The sequence below is a fragment of the Musca autumnalis genome, unplaced genomic scaffold (assembly GCF_047663935.1).
Source record: "Musca autumnalis isolate F117 unplaced genomic scaffold, ASM4766393v1 scaffold_2, whole genome shotgun sequence".
In the NCBI taxonomy this organism is placed as follows: domain Eukaryota; kingdom Metazoa; phylum Arthropoda; class Insecta; order Diptera; family Muscidae; genus Musca; species Musca autumnalis.
The window spans coordinates 3047826-3069784 of record NW_027411755.1 but is presented as its reverse complement, the minus strand read 5'-3'; the positions used below and the strand labels follow the sequence as shown (position 1 = coordinate 3069784).

General features: G+C 32.8%; 2 protein-coding genes across 2 annotated transcripts in view; one reads left to right on the top strand and one right to left on the bottom strand.

The window, feature by feature from the left end:
• The first annotated feature begins 87 nt into the window (after nt 1–87).
• Nucleotides 88–2701, top strand: l(2)k14505 (ATP synthase mitochondrial F1 complex assembly factor 2 homolog l(2)k14505). The gene is made up of 3 exons (XM_073966546.1): nt 88–290; nt 388–876; nt 938–2701. Exons 1-3 carry the CDS (start codon nt 206–208, stop codon nt 1186–1188), a joined length of 825 nt encoding a protein of 274 aa, XP_073822647.1. The 5' UTR covers nt 88–205; the 3' UTR covers nt 1189–2701.
• Nucleotides 2431–21959, bottom strand: part of dao (down and out) — a 62512-nt gene continuing 42983 nt past the window's right edge. Inside the window, exon 6 of the mRNA XM_073966543.1 lies at nt 2431–18340. Within this exon, the coding sequence (XP_073822644.1) occupies nt 18033–18340 (308 nt within the window). The 3' untranslated portion in view covers nt 2431–18032. The remainder of the gene's footprint in view (nt 18341–21959) is intronic.

Below are 21959 nucleotides of genomic sequence, written 5' to 3'. Positions count from 1 at the left end.
TCATCATTCACAATAATGTCATTCACGTAGGCTGCATTTTCAGATTGGTTTTAATCTGTCAAAATTTTTGTTATTGTGAATAAATTGTATGAAAACGTAAATAAACATTTTGACAGCTTGAACAGGTCAAAATCGAGTGTTGTTGTGCTCTTTACGTGACCGAGATTGTTTTAAGGGTATTTGGAAATTAGAAAAGTTGAGTGAAATGATGAATGGTTTATGTAAGCTGATACCCCGAGCATTGGTAAATGTAACAAGGCAGAATCAAAACACCATCAAGCGTTGTTATGGTACGTATTTGTCGCATTAAAGGCCGGCTAAATGACAGCTGATTTCTGCATGTGTTATTCAACTATTTTTCACAACCTCCACTTTTCCCTTCCATAGCTGCTCCAATTAAACGATTTTATAAACAAACCTCTGTATTGTACAATGATGGCAAATATGAGGTAACTTTGGATCAACGTAAACTGAAAACACCCAAAGGTGCACCGTTTACAGTAAAAAGCGAACCTCTTGCAATAGCAGTGGCTACAGAGTTTGATAATCAAAAGGAACACATAGAGAGGGCTAAGATGCACTTGTCCGCTCTTTGCTTTACAGCCATTGATAATCCAAATAATCACACCAAAATTGATATGGTGAATTATCTACTAAATTACATACCAACCGACACCATTTTGTTCCAATATGACAATGAAAAGGATTTACACGAACTACAACGTAATGAATGGGATCCTTTGATTAATTGGTTCAATGAGAGATATGGTACTCAGCTGGAGAAAACAATGGGTATTACCCCACCAACAGTGTCCGCGGAGGATAAAATGAAAATTTCCAAATATCTACTATCTCACAGTGAAGATGTTTTATATGGTAATATTTAATTATGGTATTTATTTCTGTCATAATAAAAATAATGATAATTTCTTTTTAGGTTTTGTTTTTGCTGTCGATACTTTAAAGTCCATAATTTTGGCATTTGCTGCCATCGATCAGCGCGTTGCTGTCGACAAAGCGGTTACATTAGCACGTCTGGAAGAGGAATATCAATTGAAATTTTGGGGACGCGTTGAGTGGGCTCACGATTTAAGTCAACTAGAGTTACAGGCACGTTTAGCCGCATCTGTCCTTTATGTCCATCTCAATCGTTCGGAATACTTCAAAAAGGAGAAAACAATAATTTAATATTAAATCTTTACTGTGTGCTCAAAGCAATTTCAATGAAATTGTTGTTTTATTACTTGTAGATACCACCTTTTGTTATAAAGATACATATGTTTTGACTGTAAACGGAAATCGTCACATTTTTATTTGCATTACTAATCTGTAATAGCTATTTATGGGTGGACTCAAAATGGTCTGATTGGATTTGATATACAGAAGCTTCAGTATAAACGTCGATACGAAAGAACTATACCCCGGAGAAAGGACATTGGAAAAAGGATAAAAAACATTGACAAAGGTGTCTCTAAACCTCGGAATTATTCATATTTCATATCTTCTATATCTATAAAAGAGTGAAATGTTTGTTCGTTTGTTTGTAATTTATGGAATCGAAAACCACTGAACAGATCTTCCTAAAAATTTGAGAGTATATTGCAACATCGCCTGAAAGTAAACTAGGCTATATTAAATTTTGAAATTCCGAGCCGATCCGGAGATATAGCCTCAGGATCGGAGGTACCTCCAAGAAATTTAGATTTTGTATGTAGATATCTGATGACTGGTTACAGATACAGTCTCCAGAATTTGGCCTAGAAATAAATTTGCCAAACTATATTGAAATCGGTTCAGATTTGGATATAGCTCCCATATATATTTTCGTCCGATTTCAAGTATTTGATATGCCGGATTTCAATGCAATTTGGAATGTGAGACGGAAATTGGCCTCCAAGAAAATGTGCTGCGGCGTAGCGAAGCGCACCGGATTCAGCTAGTTGAAAGTCCTTAAGGCAGAACGATTGGGCATCGTCATAAATGAAATATCATATACCAGAATCAGATCGCCGAAGACACAATTTCAGTTAAAAGACTGCATGGTAAAATAAAGTGTTAGAGAAGGCAATAAAGGAAAAAGAACAATAGTAGCCGATAATAGATTTAACTGTAAACTGACTGTAACTGACTGACACCAAAACGAATTGGAGCAGTAGTACTTTGTTTTCAACCTATAGAAGCATGCGCATTTATTCCAAAAAGTCAAAACGTCCATATCTATAGTTAGCAAATTTCCTCAATAAATTCCTGAAAATGCATCTATACCACAACTAAAAAAGATCACCAAGTCGGAACGTTGAGTGTCGCATTGATGCTAGTTTAACTAGTAACGCGGCACTAAATCGGTCAATTTAATGTATTGAAATTTCAGAAGATATTAACGACCATTATTATTACACAACCAAACTAACTTTGTATTAAATAAAACAATTTTCTTTGATTTGCATTTAAATTTGTTAAAAATTTTATTTTTTTCTTTATTGCATTATCATTTTTTGTATTATTTTATTTTTTTTGTTTTCATATCAACGGTACTTTTTCGTTTTGTTATTTTTTTCTTGCTTGAATTAATTTAGTAATCTCAGCTTTTGTTTTATTTTTTAAATATATGCATTTTTATATTATTACTATTATTTAGTTTTTTGTTGCTTTTGTTTGTTAAATAATTTAAATAAAAATTCAATTAAATAGTTTGTTGTTTTTTTTTTGTTTGTTTCATTTTGCTAAAATATATTTTTGTTGTAATGAAATTGGTTCTTCAAAATGATTCATAAATAATGCATTACTTCACAGGCAACTGCATTACAGAGCGCCAGCCCATGAGTTTTATATAGCATCATATAGCGGCGCATATATGTATGTATATAAACATTTGTTGAATTTTTAAATAATTTGCTAAAACAATAAAAGTCTTAATTAAATTTAAATTAAAAATTTCTTACATAAAATAAAATATCATAAGAGTCATTTGTTTTGAATATTATCGTTATGTAATAGTTCTAGTATACAAATATTTATATATCATCATCATTGCAGGTATATTTATTTAGAAAAGAAATCAACAACAAAAAAAGTAAAAGTGGAACAGAAAAGAGGCGAGGTCATTTTTTTGTTGTTCTTGTATATAAGTATGTATAAATTATGTGAATTTTTATTTAGATTTTGTTTAAATATTTCCATTATAAAGTTTGTTGTTGTTCTTGTTATTTTGTAAGGTTTGGCCAGAAAGTCAAAGAGATAAGCAATAATTGCGAGTAACCGGTCTTAGAATATAAACAGGGGGATACCATTTTAAAAATTCGTTTAAGTTAAGCCTTTTTCGAATTAGAGCTTTTTTGTTGAGTATTTCGGAGAAAAAGACAGAGGTGGATTTTGAAAGGTGGAAATTTCTTAATGAAACAGAGAGCGTATTGAATGAAATTGTTACGATTACTCTTGATGGGTGATGGGTGGCATGTGTGTTGTTGTTTATTGCAAAGCTAAAACAAAAACAAAAATTAAATTTAAGCTGTATAAATTGAATTTTAGTTTGAACAAGTGGTATTGAAAATGTGTCTTTCAATAGTATTTCTAAATTTACAACCTGAGTGTGGAGATCTAGTTACATGTAAAGTTTATTGTGGGTGCTCCAGAGTGTAAATTTTGGAAACGTTTCTGTAATTTGCAATTATCATTGTGTATGGTCTCTGTATGTGGGTAATGTAACATGAAAGTTATTAAAAAATAATGCTAAACTGCATTTACACTGGATCGTTTTGCCTCAATATGCATATATCTATGCTGATTTCTTTGTAGTAAAATACAAGTAAATAAACGACAAATAAATCAAGACAGATAAGTTTGTTATTAAATATTTTTGGAGCTGTTTTGAAATTACACTTTCTAAGGAATTTTCTGAGTTATGAGGGTTAAAGTATAAAAGAAAGAAGAATGTTTATGAAGAAACAAAAGGTGATTACGGCGAGATTCTTGTCCGAACTCCCACATTGGCCAATGGCAATTTTTTGATCAGTATGTAGCAAAGACATTTTCAAACGTGGTACAGTATGCACGGCTACCAATAAAAAATATTACCGCGTGGCGTAAGGTTTTAATAATGGGCATATTAGGGAGAACTGGATGACAACATTTTTCCAATAGTAACAATAAACCTTTCTATTGAGTATTGTAAGGGTAAAAGCCCGAGAACCTAAATATTACCAAATGCAGCCATCAATTAATAATATGTTGTTGATAGGTCTGTCAACTATATTCGAAGGATTCGCTGACATTTTGGTAATTACTGTTGTGTTTGTTAATACTTTTATCGTTTTCTTTACATGTGGACAATTCTTTCCTATAAAATATCAAATAGCTAATATCCAATTTCCATTTCGAGGATCTGATGCAAATGTACATAATTTTTTCCTACCATGAAGCTGTAACCTAATATTCGAAGGTCTGCCTCCATATAGGATTCTTATTGGTAGATATTTTCATATTTAATTAAAGCAAATTTAAGAAGATGATACAGAAGACGAATTCTGGCCTTCCAGCTGACCAAGCTCTGAAATTTTACGAAAGTTTGCCAAAATTTCGAAAATTAATGTACAAAGTCAGGGCAACACTGCGTTAGAACCACTCAAACAAAACATATTAATTAAAGCAAACATAACAAAGACAAATGTAGGTTGGGTTAGGTTAATGGATGCTCAGCTGTAGCATCCGTGAAAATGTAGATATTGTAATGAGAAAAAAGGAGAATGTGAAGAATTTTTTGTGAGCAATCTTACCTAAGATAGCATAGACAGTAGAGCAAACGTATTTAAGTATGGATTTTTTTATTAAAAAGCTGCAATAAATACTATTGGTTTTGTAACGATAAATGCTTATGATTTTTTTGGCCCATACAACGAACAAACAATATCGAATCATTTTGGCATCTATGCGAGCTCATGCAAACATTGTTCGTGGTATGTGTAATTGCAGCAAACATGTCTACTTTAATAAATTGAAAGAGGGACGAATTTTGGAGGTCAACAGTTAAAAAACAATGCTGAGTTGAAGAAGGTCCCATTTTTTCGTAGCCTCTAAATGATAAGTTGGCAAAGGAAGCGGGAGGAGGACCCAATCAGAAGTGTAGATTTTCAGCAAACACTTAAAATTGGTATGAAAGACTCCGTTGACGGCGCACAGTGGTTCAGAATCGTTTTTTCCTGGTCAAAATTCTATAACATCTAAACGTATAGAGATATTTTCGTAATTCCTTTTTTTGTTAGACAGATAACACAATCAGCTTTGCGGTTAATCATAATTCGGTCTAGCAGTTGCAGAGGAATTCAAGGTCAAAGTTAAACTTTTTAGTTTTTATACCCTACAGCACAATGTGGAAAATTCATGTAACACCGCGAAATATTAGTCGCAGATTCTAAAATTCATATGAGATAAAGCAATTTGGATATGTGTGTCCGTCCGCAATTATGTATTAATCGTCAATAAATTTTGTATGGAGTTCGGGTTCCCACCAGAATAGAAGCGATTAGTTTTATGTTGTCATCGTGAAATATTTAGGGGGTGAAATAAACCAAAAACAAAAATTTTATCCGATTTTGCAGCGGGTGGTCAGATCGACGCGATATTTGAAGTAAGGATTTGGTTTACAACAAATAAGAGGCTTGCTATTTAACATAATGATCAGATAATATTTAGCGAATTAATTGGACCAAAACTTTTGTGTGAAAATTGGTAAAATTTTTAATATAATGACTATATCTTTATTCCGGGAAGATATGTTACATCCCCGTATGTTATATTCAGAAGAGGAACTCTTAACCTTTCCATTGATGTCAGCCTAGTTACAGCCTAGTATATAGAGGGATCCCATAGATTTAATTGTGTGTAGCCAAACCATAATCACGCTAGAGGTCGCAGTTATATTTTAATATGTACTGACAAATTTTTGCACGAAGTAAGAGGATTGTTCAAGAAAAAATCCAACAATTTTGAAAAATGATCGGATAGCATTTTTCGTGTGAAATTGGCCATGAACCATTGTGTGAAAAATATTCAAATTTATTTTTAGTTCCAAATTTTAAATTCTGTGGGCATTTTCCGACAAATTACGAAGACGAAACTTGAAAACCAACTCTTGACCTCTGCTTTGATGCAAATTATATCAATAATAAATGATGCAAAAATATTAATTAATTATATCGCAATCATATAAAATAAATTCCGTGGGAAACAGTTCCCAGAGGAAGGGGTGTAGGGTATCACATGATCGGTCCCGTCCGACTATATCCCTCTGTTACTCGTTTTTTACTATTTCTCATCAAAATATGTGTGTTTTTTATATCTTTCTATATATTACAAATGATTAAACCCCAATAAAAAACTATAAAAATACAAAAAAAAAAAAAAAAAAATAATAAAAAATTGTTTTGAACATTTTTTTTAATTAAAAAAGAAATTTTAATATTTTTCAATAATTAGAAGAAAATAATTCTTTCGTTTTCATAAACCTCATACATGAAAAAACACACATTTTTACCCATGTAATTTCAATAAATTAAAAAAAATTGTTAAATGGATGGGACGGGTCCAAAAATTAACGATACACTCAACTCCAAAAGTGTACCTAAGATTTCAATAAACAGTTTTCTAGAACGTAAAAAAGATTCTAGGAATGGTCCTTCAAGTTGAAATTCACAAAAAAAAAATAAAATTATTTTTAACGTTTCCCCAAGCTCAGGTCTGGAAATAACATATTGTTCAAAACTCAAGGAAATTTGAAAGGTTTGTTATTTACGGACCTGAACAGGAAAGAATGATCTAAAATAATCGAATTTTGAGCTTGAAGGACCATTCCTAGAATCTTTTTGTGTTCTAGAAAGTTGTTTATTGAAATCTTATTTACACTTTTGTAGTTGAGTGTATCCTTAATTTTTGGGCGGTTCGGTATCTGTGGTCCGGAATCGGAGAAAAAACTATAAAAATTGAATGTTTTCAAAAGTTTTTGGCTATTTTCAAATTAAGAACCTGTCATAGACATTTCGTATGTTCCAGAAAGTTGTTTGCTGATATCTTTGCTACATTATTGTGGTTGATTGTTTTCATGAATTTTGAACGGTTGAGTATCCATGGAGCAGGAACCGAGAAAAGAGAATAAAAATCGCATTTGATTTGCTATTTTTATTTTGACCATTAAGAACCGTTTCTACAGAGTTCGTATGTTCTAGAAAGTTCTTTACTAAGGTCTAAGGTACATTTTTCTAGTTGGTTGTTTGTTTCAATTTTTATCGGTTTGATATCTGTAGACTAAAATCCGAGAAAAAATTAAAAGGGAAATTTGACGTTAATGATTTTGACCTTGAAGATGAGGTTGAATGGATTTTATGTGTTCACAATTATTATTCTTTAAGACGAGAGCTACAACTTTTCTTCTACGAGTAAACCCAAATTCTTAGCGGTTTAGAAGAAATGTGCCTGACAAAATGATTCCTTTTGACATCAAGGCCTCTGGTCTTTGGGGCCCATAACTGCGAAAGTTGAAGTGATAGGGAAAAACGCCGGGACACGTGTCTTCTTATTTTTGGTCTTCTATCCCGCTGCAGTGTCAGAATATGGTTAATCATTTTTGTGTCGCACAGTGGTATTTACTAGAAAAATAAATATAACGTGCAATAAATAGAACACTTAAACGATTTAAAAGGAAGTAACAGTTATGCCAGGCATAGAAATACTTTTTGAGAATATTTGAATTTTTGTGGGATACAGAAAATGAAGTCCTTTCTCATATAAGAACTTGAATTTCATCCTAAAACACACGACAGCACTGAGCTTTGCTGTAAATTTTGCCATATTGTTGTTGTTTTTTTGTCAACGCGTCAAGGAACAAAGACGCCATAATTTAAACAAGAGCTTTGTTCTTTACATTTTTAAAGGTAAAAATAGTAAAAGAGAAAACTGTAAAAATTGTTCAAAATTGATCTCTCATGAACAGTTTTACCAGAAAAGTAAAGGAACGAAAAAATGGTAGATCTGGTAGCAATGTCAAAAAGAAACATAAAAACTAAATTTTCTTCTTTTATTTCAAAGTTTTTAATTTTATTTTGTCAACGCGTTCGCCCTTTTCTTCTTTTTTTGTTCATTTCTCTCTTCATTGTCAAATAATCGTCAAAAATATCGAAAAAACAGTTCTGCCATTTTTACCTGAAGAAATTCGTCTGGTAGCCTGTGGTAGAAGAGAAAGGTATTTCTGCTATCTCTCTCCTCTCTCACTCTCTTAAAAATGGCTTCCAGTTTTACCAGCTTTTGGGGTTAAGGAACACTTTGCAGGTTAAAAATGGTAACAAATGGTAATAATGGTAACCTCAGGTAAGTAAAGGAACACAACTAGGGAGAAGATAAGTGCCGATGTTGCCATATTTTTAACTTTTACTGCAATTGGCATTTTTGTTGCTGCGAATGGTGATTTAATTTAAAATAACATCACCTTTTATACAAAAATTTGTAATTTAATTATTTAAAAATATTGTTAAACAAAACTATAATATATGGTCTGTTCCTTTACTTTTGAAAGTGGTAAAACCGGCAAAAGTAGCAAAAGTTGAAATCTGCTTCCATATGAATTGTATGGTGTCTGAAGTAAAGGAACGCTTTTCGAGTAAAAAGTTATAAAACTTGAAGGTTCTTGCACGTAAAGGAACAGAGCTATAGTAGCAAGAATTATTGCTTCATTCTTGTAATATCGAATTCATGAACCCGTGTTCCCTTTTTTGCTTCTCACTGGTTATTTATGATACAGTGGTGAGAAGGTGAAAGTGAGATGCTTCTTCGTCGTAAGCTTCTGAAGATACAGTACATTATTTCTGAAATTATTTTGGTCATTATTTTGTTGAATTGTGTAAATAAAAATGTTTTTATCGTTCAGGAGGGTTCTTTTGGTCTTACTTTTGAAGTACCAAAACTAAAATTTAAGATAAAGCTCCTATATTTTGATTTAGAGAAGAATATATTAATTTGTACTGTACACAACGAATTTAAATTTTAATGGAGTTCTAGACTTCACACTGAATAATGCACCGTAGCTATGTTGATCGAGATACATCCGATATTTTTTTGTTGTAACAAGGTTAAACAGCCTCCTGAGTATACTTTTGAGAAAAATTCAAAGCAGAATATGTAAAATAGCGGTATTTAGACGCTCATAAAAGCAATGTTGCATATATGCAACATCGGGGATGAGAGGGTTAATGTCAGTGTATAAATTAATATGCAGGTATAACGTCCCAGTGCATTTTGTGCATTGGCCTAAATTGATTGTTCCAATTTTTTTAGGCAGAACATTTCATATAGAAGCGAAGTAAACCACTTAAATGGTTTTAGGAATGAGAAGCACCCTAGACTTTATGGCTCATAACAGGACGGATATGGGTTCAATATTTTGTCAAAGGAGTAGAGCTGCGATGATTTTCATGAATTATGAATATTTTCAATGCCACAGTTCAAGCGAATCAGCAAATTAAAACAGATGGGTGGAAGGAAGGAAGTGTTTCAATAATTGCAATTTCTAATAAGATCTGTTGGTGTTTTGTTTTAAATTTTAGTTTTATTTCAAAATGAGTATTTGGAATTAGTTTTTGTTTCTATACACAGCATAAAATAAACTTAATTTTTAATTTAATTGTTGTCGCCTACTTAAACTAAATTTTAATTATAATTTTTTCAAGATAAAACAAAACATATTCTAAAATTAAGCTAATGAAGTATCGATTATTTAATCTAAACAACAAAAATAAAGATAATTACATACGAACGAATACAAATCAAAATAAGAGGAAACAGTTTTTAGTTATCACCATCATCATCACTGAGTGGATTGTATTGGTGAGTGAGTTGATTTAATAAGATTTTTTTTAGTTTTTTAGTAAGAATTTGTTAATTTGCTAAACATTCTCCTTGTTGTTGTTCTTGTTTTTTCTTTACTGCATGAGTTATGGTTGAAGGCTGAGCCTTGCGCATTTCATGTCATATGCGTACATTTCGTTAGTATTTGGATTTTGCTTGTCTTTTTTTGGATTTTCTTTTTGTTGTCATTATTAGCTTTTACTAATTAATTTATTCATTACTTATGCTGATATGCTACAATACAATTAAAAAAGCCTAAAAACTAAAGCTTCTTAGAAGCTGAACTTAATAAAAAGCCTTTTTGTCATTATGTTATGGTTGGTTGTTGTTGTTCTTCTTCTTATTCTCCATGTTGTTGTCATTTGGTAATATGCAATGGTAACGGTTTTTTTAAGATTATTATTATCATAAATATTGTTTTTTTCTCTTCTTTCATTTTATACATTACACTGTGTTTGTGGTGTTGTGAAAGTTTTTAAAAAGAAAATAAAATAAGAACGTAAGAACTCAACATTTAATTAAATATCGATTGCTTTTTTTAAACAGTGTTGCTCAAAGACATTTGTTTTGATGAGATTTCAACATATAGCATATTTTAAAAGTATGTACTTTTGTTAAATTGAACTCAAAAAAGTTTTGAAAATTACTTTTTAATTTTGCCTATTATGGCGAAGATTTCTTCCATTCGAAGAAGAAATTAATAAAGTAAAATGATTTTTTACATTTAGGACATTTGATATAAAAAATCATTTTCCTTTGGAATCTGAAGTTTTATAGTTTAGCTTTTGTGGCCATAATTTGGAGACGAATGGAAATATGTAATTTCGGTATAATGATGCGTATGAATGTTGATAATAGTCATACGCACCATTATACCTTAAATGGCAAAGGTTCTAACACATGTCAAATTTAACAAAGTCATAATAATTTAGGAGATTGGTTTTGAAATCAAATTAAACGCTGAGATCACTAGAAGGAAAAATCATTTAATTTCTTAGGGAAAAAGTCTTAGGTTGAATTTCAATTCATTTTCAAGATCTCTAAGTGAAGAAGGATTTTAACAAATGTTTTGAGCATTTCCTGCATTAAGATTGACGTTTGCTTTGAATTTGAAATGCGAATAAAATGAATATTTTTTGAATTTTGCATGTATGTGGTGGTTGTTGTTGTTTTTTTTTCTGTCGTAATTATTTAAACTTATGCGAGTAATCGTTATTTGTTTGGTTGGTTTGGTTGTTGTAATGCAAACATATTTACATAAATTGCCTCAAAAAAGTTTATTTTGTGTGGAAAGTTATTTTTTTTAATGGGATTTTAGTTGTTTTTGTTTTTAATAAATATATTTTTGTTTTTGCTTCTGTTTCTGGTTTTAATAAATTTGTTTCAAATTATTAACAATTTACCTAAAGTAACGGGTTGTGTATTTGTTTTGTTTTGAGGTTATGAGTTATTCTTTCATTCGCTTTCTCATTCAATTCATGTAACAAAAATAACCGTTATATTCCTCTCTTGTTTTTTGTTTTGGTTTTTATATATAAAACTAGGCTTATTTTTAAGTTAATTTGAATATTTTTTATGTTTGTTTTTTTATTTAGCATTCAGTCCAAATGCTAGCTGTTTAAATTTTCCTCAATTTGTTTGTTTGCTGTTGTTAATACGTATGTTCTTTGTTTGTTTGTATGTATGCATTTGCAGTTATTTATATCGAGATTGAGTTTGTTTTAAGCAGTAATCAATTTGGGGTTTTTGTTATTGTTAATAATAATAAATAAATTAAATAACAAAATTTATAACAAATAGATTTTATTTGTTGTTTGTATATAGCTCGAAATTTTGCCATTTGCTTGGGATATATAATTTGTTTTTGTTGTTCGTTTTTGTGGTTTTTATTTAATGAGAAAATAAGCCGTTTTTTTTGGTTTTTAATTTTTATTTTTGTTGGGGATAATGAACTGGCGGCGACTGGCTAGTGGTGTTTATATAGTTTTCATTTTAATTTTTTCTTTTTCTTTTATGTGTATTTCTGAGCTTTTGTGAATTTTCGTCTAATTTTGATCGTCTTTGATAACACAGTGCCATAAAGTTACAAAAATCCATATGCTTCTCTTAAACTAGGTGATATTAAATCACCAACATTTCTGAGTTACAGAAATGTTGTACAGGTTCCCGGTAGTTAAATTTTTAATAACGACCGGATCAGGATAACGCGAGGAACACAAGTGGCAACCATTAGTTTTTCTTTTCCTCAGAAGATTCGAATATCTGTGATTTGTGTCCAGTATTTTAATTTATTGAACCGTAGAACCCTATAGAATTATAAAAACGCTGTGTCTGTTCCTCTTATGGACAAGAAAATACCTGTGAAGACAAAGCCAAAAGAATAAAGTTACGTTTCAGTTACGTACTGAACCCAGTACCGCAAGTAGTCTTTTATGACAAGTCGCTGTTAAGTGATCATAAATGATTTTGATCGGATTTTTGAAATACCAGAAGCAATAATTTGTGTCACGATGGTGAAAGATGAATAAAAAGCTATGTATAAGGATTCATTCGAAAAAAACACTCTGTCTTCCCACATCCTTGAGAGAGGCGAAGTTGATCCGGCAAAGAATTAAGCAGTAGTAAACTTCGAATCATACAAAATCGGCCACAGAATCTTATGTAGAGTCCGAACTGAATGAAGAACAATCCCCCAATTAAAGAAAAACTTACAAGAGCAATTTTCCTGACATTAAACATAGGACAATGAAGTATGTTCGACCGCAGTAGCCCGAGGAAATTCGTTGCGATTACTGAGAATGAACAGTTTTTTTTTTACCAAACGAAAGCATAAAGAAATTTACAACATACAATAAACAGCTGTTTGAATCGAAGAAATGTCCAACCTATGAATCAAATCCTCCCAAGAGACCCTAAAAACGATATGGATGAAGGAGATTATATCTCTCGAATAATAAAACAGCCCACATGGCAATTGTGTAAAAGAATCGCATGAAAACAACCTGCCTTAAATATGTCAAAGCCAGAATACGGGGGAAAGCTACAGCTACAAATTTTGACATACACTAATTGATAAAAGATCAAGAAAACTCCACCAAGACCACCAGGAATGCACTAACATGACAATAAGTGAAACTACAGAGAAGTCTAAGGCTTTTGGAAAGAATCTGGCATCTTATATAAATGTAAGCAGGAGGAACATGAGACATTTAATGAACTAGTGAGACGAGGTTCTCAGTCTCTGGACCTTCAGCTTTTTCCTTAGCAAACTAAATGAGTCTTACATATAGAGAAAACGGTAAAGATCTGGCAGGACGGACCTGCGTGTTAGGTTTCGAAGTTAATCTTGTCGTCAATATCAGGGAGTGTTTTTGCATCCCTTCTCTCACTTCGCAAGACAGAGATCAGAATTGTTGTAGGGGCCATTACCGGTCGCTGATGCATAAGATCTATGATAAGTAAGTGCGAGGACAACACCGAGTACTGCAGGATACATACCTCTAGACCAAAGAGCCTATCAGGCAGGCTTGGATAGCATTCACACTGATACGGTTGCGCAGGCAGTACAGAGATACAGTGTGAATGCCGTACTTGGAGACCACCCCCTATCCATCGCAGCAGAAGAACGCCAGCTGCCAAGGCAAACACGAGTGGTTTTAGCCCAGTTAAGATCTGGATGATGCAGCCGCCTCAGTTCGTATTGGGCCCGAATTGACGCCACGATACCCAACACATACCCAGCACACGATACACTGCATTTGTTTAGCTGCCCAGCTAACCCCACTCACCTGTCTCCTGATTCCTTATGGACGCAACCAGTTCAGGTTGCAGAATTCTTGAATCTGGATACAGAGCAACCTGATAACTGAAATAATACACGAACGAACACATTTGCGTTGCTACAACAACTGCAGGATATGTGAAGATGTGGAAGAGACTAAAACAATACCTTCTCTGCAGGTGTTAAGATATTGCTGGAGTCTTAAATGGCTATGGCTATGGGGCGGGTTATTCAAGGCTAAAACAAGTTTGATTGATCTCGACTCTCTGTTTCATCTAATCTCGCCCTCCTTTTTCCTATTTCCCTCCTTTCCCCTCATATCGTTTTCAGGATGAGCACAATGGACAGCTGGTCTCCGAGTGTAGTGGTTGCTTACAAGCAGCGGCAGTTGCGTAACATAAATCCACACTGCCAAGAACATCTACTACAGATGCAATGGTGAATTTCACATCATCAATAAATATAGAGGCTCTAAATCTATTGAGAAGGTAAAGCATGCCTCTTCCGACAGAAGTTATTTTCGTAATTGTTGTCCTCCACAGTAAGACATTTGATATAAAGACCTGGCAAGTCTTCTTTGGGAAGGGACAGGGGCATGTCGCTTTCTTTCTGTTTGACTTATTGTAGAGGCATTATATGTTTATATGTCACAGATTCACCTATGTATGAAGAAGTATTAAAAACTCCGAAGTCATATAAAAATGGGAAGACAGTAGGTCAGGACAACATCCTCTCGGAATTACATCGGTATGGGCCATAACCCATTGCACCAATTCACGATGGGGCCAATGACAGGTTTGCGAGGCAACAAATCACCGGGGCAAGCTAGACCTTCCAAATTTTGTACAGATGTTTATAATAGGCTTAGAAACTAATATGCCAAATTTGGTTCATATCGGTTCATATATACATAAAGCTCCCATATATATGTTCGCCCGATTTCAAGCAATTGATGGACCAAACACGCAAATTCTGCCCAATTTTTATGCGATTTGGAAAATACCACGGAATCAGGACTACAAATAAGTTTGCCAAGTTATATTGAAATCGGTTCAGATTTTGATAATTCTCCCATATATATTATCGCACGATTTTAGGTATTTGGGCACCAATCCCGCTATGTTTGTCCAATCTTGATGAAATTTGAAATGTGTGACGGATTTTGGTCTAAAAACATTTTTGGCAAATGATATTGAAATCGGTTCAGAATTGGATATAGCTCCCATATATATGTTCGCCCGATTTCAGGCAAATGATTGACCATGCATGCAAATTCCATCAAATTACAATAAAATTTGGAAAATGTTACGGAATTCGGACTACAAATAAGTTTGTCAAGTTATATTGAAATCGGTTCAGATATAGAAATATCTCCCTTATATACATATGTTCAAATTTCATGGTTTTGTCTGTGGTCTGTTATAAGTTAATAAAAAAGGTTCCAAATTTAGTAAAAATCGGCTAAGATTCCGCCACAAAAGCCAAGTTTGTCTGCGATATCTTTGAAATTATATATTATTATTATATACGTCTATTAAATTTTTCCGAAATCCAATTGATAAGATTAATGGGTTTCCGATTATTCTCCAACCAATACATAAAAATGTCCATATTTTTAAGTATTACGACATCTGAAATCTGATTTTTATGAAAAGGCGCAGCTAATTTTTTCACAAAATGATAGTACACATTAATACCTTTCACCACATATATATAATATAATCCTAGATCTACCTAGATCTCAAAAGTTATACTCCAGAGAACACATGGATAACAAAGCAAAATACTCCAAAAAAGACATAACATCTTAACTCAAAAATACATTTACCACACATAACATTTTTATTATTTGTTAACACTATCTTATTTTACATACCCATTGAAGAGCTTTCCATGTTTAAAAAATATAAAAATGTTGAAATGTTCTTTTTGGCGCCTAAAATGCTTTCACTACTTATTTATAATGAATGTCGGAAAATTATGCATAAGAAAATATGTCACCATTACCAGATCAGTATGTCGCAATGTGATGTTACCAGATTGATTTATTTTTTATTTTTAGTGATTCAGAGTGTTGGCAATCGAAATCCGTTATTATTTTTTTCAAATTGTTCACTTCAAAAATTGACTTTTTGCCTCGAAAACCTGCTATTGGCCCCATCGTGCAATTATAGGAGATGTGTGGGAGACAAATTTCTTCCCCAAAGAATAGAAGAAGGAAACCACAGTTACAATCCTAAAAAAGGGAATCTCACTCGTGGGCTTCGAACTAGCTTTTAACACATTTTACCGAAATGCTTAGTGGAGGGCCCTTATAAATAAAGACATCCCTCTGAAAAATGTAACCCTGCTCAAGGATATTTATATAGGTGTGGCAAAAAAAGCTTACCCTTCTCTATCTGCAGGGTGTAGAACATCTTATGCACCACTATTTTTTTGTCATTCTAAATTCTGCTTTTATAATCAACAAATAGCGAAACACTATATTGCATTGGCTGGAATGTAAATGATTTTTTTTGGCGTCATAGACTATGCAGATGACTATTGATTTTTTGTTTACAGCTTTGACCATAGATAGCCAAATTGGAAGCGCCAACATGAAACGCCTCTAAAAATACGCTTTGAAAAATACCAAAAAGACTAAGCTTATGACAATAAGCTCAACATGCCGAACGTCACTCTCAATAAACGGACACATCATTGAATTCGTCTATTAGCGATAGCATTTACAAGGCTAGAAATGCTTTCCGTTCGTTCATCAAACTCTGGAGGTGTAATGTCATCTCAACTACTACAACATTGATTTTTAACTGTAACATCAAATCTATTCTGCGGTATGACCATACGACTAGAAGTTTTACTCAAACTTGGACTTGGACATTTCTAGTATTTATCAACCAATGCTGACGACAACTTCTGAGAATCTTCTCTCCTAACATATAATATAAAATTCAGAACTGGGGCAAAATAATTATAGCCCTGTTATCTATATCATAGTAAACCGCAGGAGGAAATGTTAAGCAACATTCTTGCACATTCTTTTACCATTAAATTTGAAAGCGTCTTATGTATTTTCAATTTTTTCATAATTCTTCTTGGATATTGTGTCAAAACTTTTTATTTTCTTATACTTGAAGCATTGAACTATAAATAATTGCAAAAAAAACCTAAATTGTCTTTCAAAAAAATATTTGTAGAAAATTTTCTGAAACGTGCAATTTTGTTGCAAATGTATTGGCCACCACTGTATATGTCAAAGTATATAGTAAACCATGACAAATACCCATGTAGAAACAGCCTCTGTCTAACCTTTGGATAACGAAAGAAATAACAACCAAAGTGGATGATGTTTTCTGTATCGCTTTCTGGCAACCCAAGAACCTTTTGGGCCTACCAAAAGTGCACATAAAATCGATTTTGGAACTTGCTTTTGTTACCGTTTTATTGTCTACAGATGGCGTCACACCAAAATGTTTCGAGGTTACAGGAAGGGTTTGTAGTAATAAATAAAGAAAAATGTTAAAAATTGTTCTGGAACACACCTTATGTTAAAAACATTGAAAGTCGATGGCAAAAAGTCGAGATTTCTCTTTTTTTCAGAGGCAAAAGTTGACATCAATTTCTAGACTTTTGGTTACAAAAATGGGTTAGTCGAAGAGGGGGGCCTCTCTAAATAATAAAATAAACTCTACAGAGTCTACGGGAACGGTTTGTGATAGAAACATCGAAGATCGATGGCAAAAAGTCGAGTTTTTTTCGGCAAAAGTTGTTGGCATCAATTTGTAGACTTTTCATTAAAGAAGTCGGATAATCGAAAGTTACAAAAATGTAAATTAAAAGCATACGATTTTTTGCAATTTTATAGCACAGTTTACAATTCTTCTGTTAGCCATATTAAGGGTGAAAGATTTAATTATCTTTGGTAATAATTTAAATGTATGTGTATGCATGTTTGTATGTATATATCCATTACCTATACATAATTATTATCTTTTGCTACATTTTACATTATCTCTTTTTTTGGTGATTGAGTTAATTTTTTTTTTATAATAAATAAAAATAAAATACACGCGCCTTTATTGCTCAGCTTATAGTTTTGTTTTGAACATGTTTTTTTTTGTTTTTTGCTGGAATATAATATTTTACAAAATAAAATGCAATAACAAAAATTTATCTAAATTTCCATTCCTAATTTGATGTTCTATGGTCTTCATATTTTTCCCTTGATTAATTAATAAGAACATGACTGGAATTTGTTTTAACTTCACATAATTCTTTTTTCTTTTTTTTTAGATTAAGTCCATTCAGTTGTAGTTGTAGTCCATGTTATATTTCTCGTTTGTTGTTTTTGTTTTGTTTTTGCTTACACTTCAGTATCCAGTATATTAGCATAGCTCTCTTCCACAAATTTTGGTGCTATAAAGTCTTCATAGTAGTTGATAAAGATCTCCTTGTATTCATCGGGTATGAACTCGAGGGCATGTAGCATTTGCATCAGCTCCTTATCGCCACACTTGTAGTTGCTCAGGGCCATAACATCCCAGAAATATGACATGTGTTGGACATATTCCAAACTGAAGACACGATGTTGAGCTGCAACTATGTGTAAAGCACTTCGCATAATGGAACCCAGTTTATTCAGCTCCCATTCATCCAATGGTTTTGTACCTTCTGTGTTGTGTTGATTGGGTGCACGATGCAGACGGAGTATTGAAATAACAAAATAAATATAAATTAGTTAATATTGAAAATTTATAAAAAAAATAATTTTGTTTTTATGTATGCAATTGAGTTTGAATTTTCCTGTTTAGTGGTGTGTGTTTCAGTTTTCGACATATTTCTTGTCTTAATCTGTTGTGTTGTTGTACATTTTTAGCGAAAAAGCATAGGGCGGAACAAACCTATTTTTATAATAGAATTATTTGAATAAATTGAAACTAGCGCAACTTTCTAGAAAATTTGTAATGATTGGGGGGTTTACTCTGAAATGATCTTTTATACAGTACGAATCTCTAGTTTAAACGTAATTAATTATTGTATTGACTATATATATGTACACAATGATATCTAGTTTCATCACTATCTACGCTTAAATTGTAAAGAGATGATGGTGTAAATTTAATAAAAACGATTTTACAATTGTTTGCATTTATTATAAAAATTGTTGGGCTATAAATGTGTGTATTATAGGATTTGATTTGAAGGATGAAACTGCGTCTGTGCTGTCGTTGTTTTTAAATTCGTATAAATCGTATATGGGTCCATATTTCAATGACATTACACTGAAAGAAAAATTTTCATTGATTTTGAACCAACGTAGAGTTTCATTGAATAAATGAAAAGTTTCATTAAACATTATTCCAATAAAGTTTCCTCAATTATGCGATGATACTTCTTTATTAATTCAATTAAGTAGTTACAAGTTTCAATTTTATTATTGCTATAAAATTTTCACATTAATGCTATGAAACAATAATGAAAGTATTTTTATGAAACTCAATGAAACTTCTTCATTAATACAATGAAGTCTTACGTTGGTTCAAAATCAATGACAGATACAACGTAATTTTCGTTCAGTGTAATATCACGAACTTAAAGTTATAAGAATTTTTAATTCCATAAATATTCATTAAGAGTAAGTAATGAATATTTCCAAAAATCTATTTGCTCAGGAACTCCGTGAAAAAATCTTTTTAGACATTTTCGCTTCTTAAATATTATTCCAAACTTATTTTACTGATTACAAATTTATTACCCAACCAAACCCAACCTATTTCTGAAGATTTTAAATATTGTCATCGCAAGGAAAACAATGTTGGTAGACATTAAACATGTTAGTATAAACGGTGGAAGCCACCTTGGTGCAGTGGTAAGAACGTCCAACTTGCACTCAAAGGGTCTGCGGTTCAACCCCTGACCAGAACATGAATCGACGTGCAGTCATTGATATGAGGGAAGTCTCCATTGTCCCTTCGGGGATGTTGTGGGAACATATCGCTCATTTGCTCAAAGAGAGGCATAACTCAAAAATGTGTTTTCTGATTTAGCAATTTCTATTTTTTCTACGACTACTACTTTATCTTGTGCCAACTTTTTATGCTGATATCTCTAAAACTCAACGAGTTACAGCTCATTTATTAAGAGATAAATCAACAAAAAAGTTTTTCGAATATATGAAGCACTAAAACACTTCAAATCATGTTTTACCCTGTACAGAAATTTAACACTGATATCTGGCCAGCTCTTTACAAAATGTTGTTCAAGTAGTTTTATTTTTTGTAATAATCTTTTTAAGTTGATAGGTCAATTTTCAGTCGCCAACATAAAACGCGTTTTTCTAGAAACTGGATTTTTTGAGATGTGTCACTCTTTGAGTAAATAAGCGATATGTATGTATAACTGGTAGATAATCCGATAACCTGCAACATCTTCAAAAATTTTAACGTTTTTAACACTCATCCTGTGTTCATGGATGACAATTGCCCAAAACCGTCTCAATTTTGCCATAACCTAAAAACTGTTGGATGTACCTTATTTGGAGCTTAAAGAATTTCTGGTGGGGTCACCTTCATTCATTCTCATGACATGACCTAGCCAACACAGTCGATGTAACTCAAATTTTTAACTACATCTATGTCATTGTATATCAGTTCTTGATACATACGTCGGTGATATAGAGTTAATGGAAATTGGCCCATATATCTTCCAAAGAATTTTTCTCTCAAATACTCCAAGTGATGCCTTATACGTTTTCTCAAGCAACCATGCTTCAGATCCATATATTAGCACGTGTAATATTAGTGTCCTGTAGAGAGTATTATTATTCTTAGCTTTATTTCAAAACTGATGTCATTCATTGTATTTGCAGCTGTGCCGAGGTAAATAAAGTCATTAACTATCCATTAGTTGTACCTTTTAACTGCCACAGTAGGACCTTGAATTTTTTTTATTACCGTTTACTGCCAGACCCACTTTGACAGATTCTTTCTCCATGTTATCAATGTCGATGAAGTTAGATCGTAGGTCTGTAGCATGATATCCCTACTGAATTTCGTGCGGTTTTTATTGTGTTTCTATGCACATTCGAGTCACGTATGATATTTTCTAGAAAGATGTTATATATATCGCATTATACACTGTCGAAAAATTGTCTGCAACCTCGTTTCATATTAAAATCTTTAGAGGTGTAACTCCTATTTTATCTGCTGATCGTGTGTCAGTTAATGTTAGACTGCATAATCGTATAAATTTTGCAGGAATGCCAAACTCAGACATGATCATATTGGGCTGTCGAAGGCGGCCTTATAGTCGTGGAATAGATCAAATATCTCGATTTGTTTTCTTTTGTATTCTCTAGGATTTGTGGGTTAGTGGAAGATCTGGTCTATAATGGATTTGCGAGGCCAAAAACCGCATTTTCATAACCCAATTAATGGGTTTTAGCCGCTCACAGAATCATCTGTGCACAGGAGTTAATATACTGAGGTTCCAATCTCTGGGAATACTTTCCTCCAGCTTATTTTTGCTTATTAATAATTGTTCCACAAACATCCCAGAAGGGGCACTGAGTGGACCCCGATTCATATTAGCTCAGTGATATGAGAACTACTGTTTATCGCCGAGTCCTAAAACACCACTTGTAGAGCAGTTTTACATGTCTATGATTCTCGGGAAATATCGCCAAACATTATGCTGAGGGGTATTTTGCCATCGTTGAAAATTCGGGTATTCACCGTGTAAGGCGGGTGTGCATACCAATGCACACCATTGCACCACAGTGGCACCGTGCTGATTCATATTAGATGATATGCATACTCCGTATCAGCATGTCGCCACCGGATTTGAATAGCTCAGCTGGCAGCCCATTAGCTCCTACTGCCTTTTTGTTCGTCAGCCGATTTATTGCTTTCATCCTCTGTATCATCGGTTGGGATTGGCTCCAGATTATCTTCTTATATATTCTCCAATGCTCTATGTCTCTGTACATGTCATGACATTAGTTTGGTGTTTTACTCTTTGGTAATATTTTCTAGAGTTGGGCAATCTCGTTCAATTGAACGATCCGGATCACTGTCCTCGTTCAAAGACGAATGAGTAACATCATAAAAACCAAAGTGTGAAATTAAGTATACGCAGTTTTGTCAAAGAAATTACCGGTGTCCATTGAACGATATAGTGATCCGGATCTTTCAATTGAACGAGATTGCCCAACTCTAATATTTTCTAACTTAATTCCGGTTCATGTCCATTTTGAGTTTCTAACATTCACGTTTTTTGTCTTTCTTTTTTC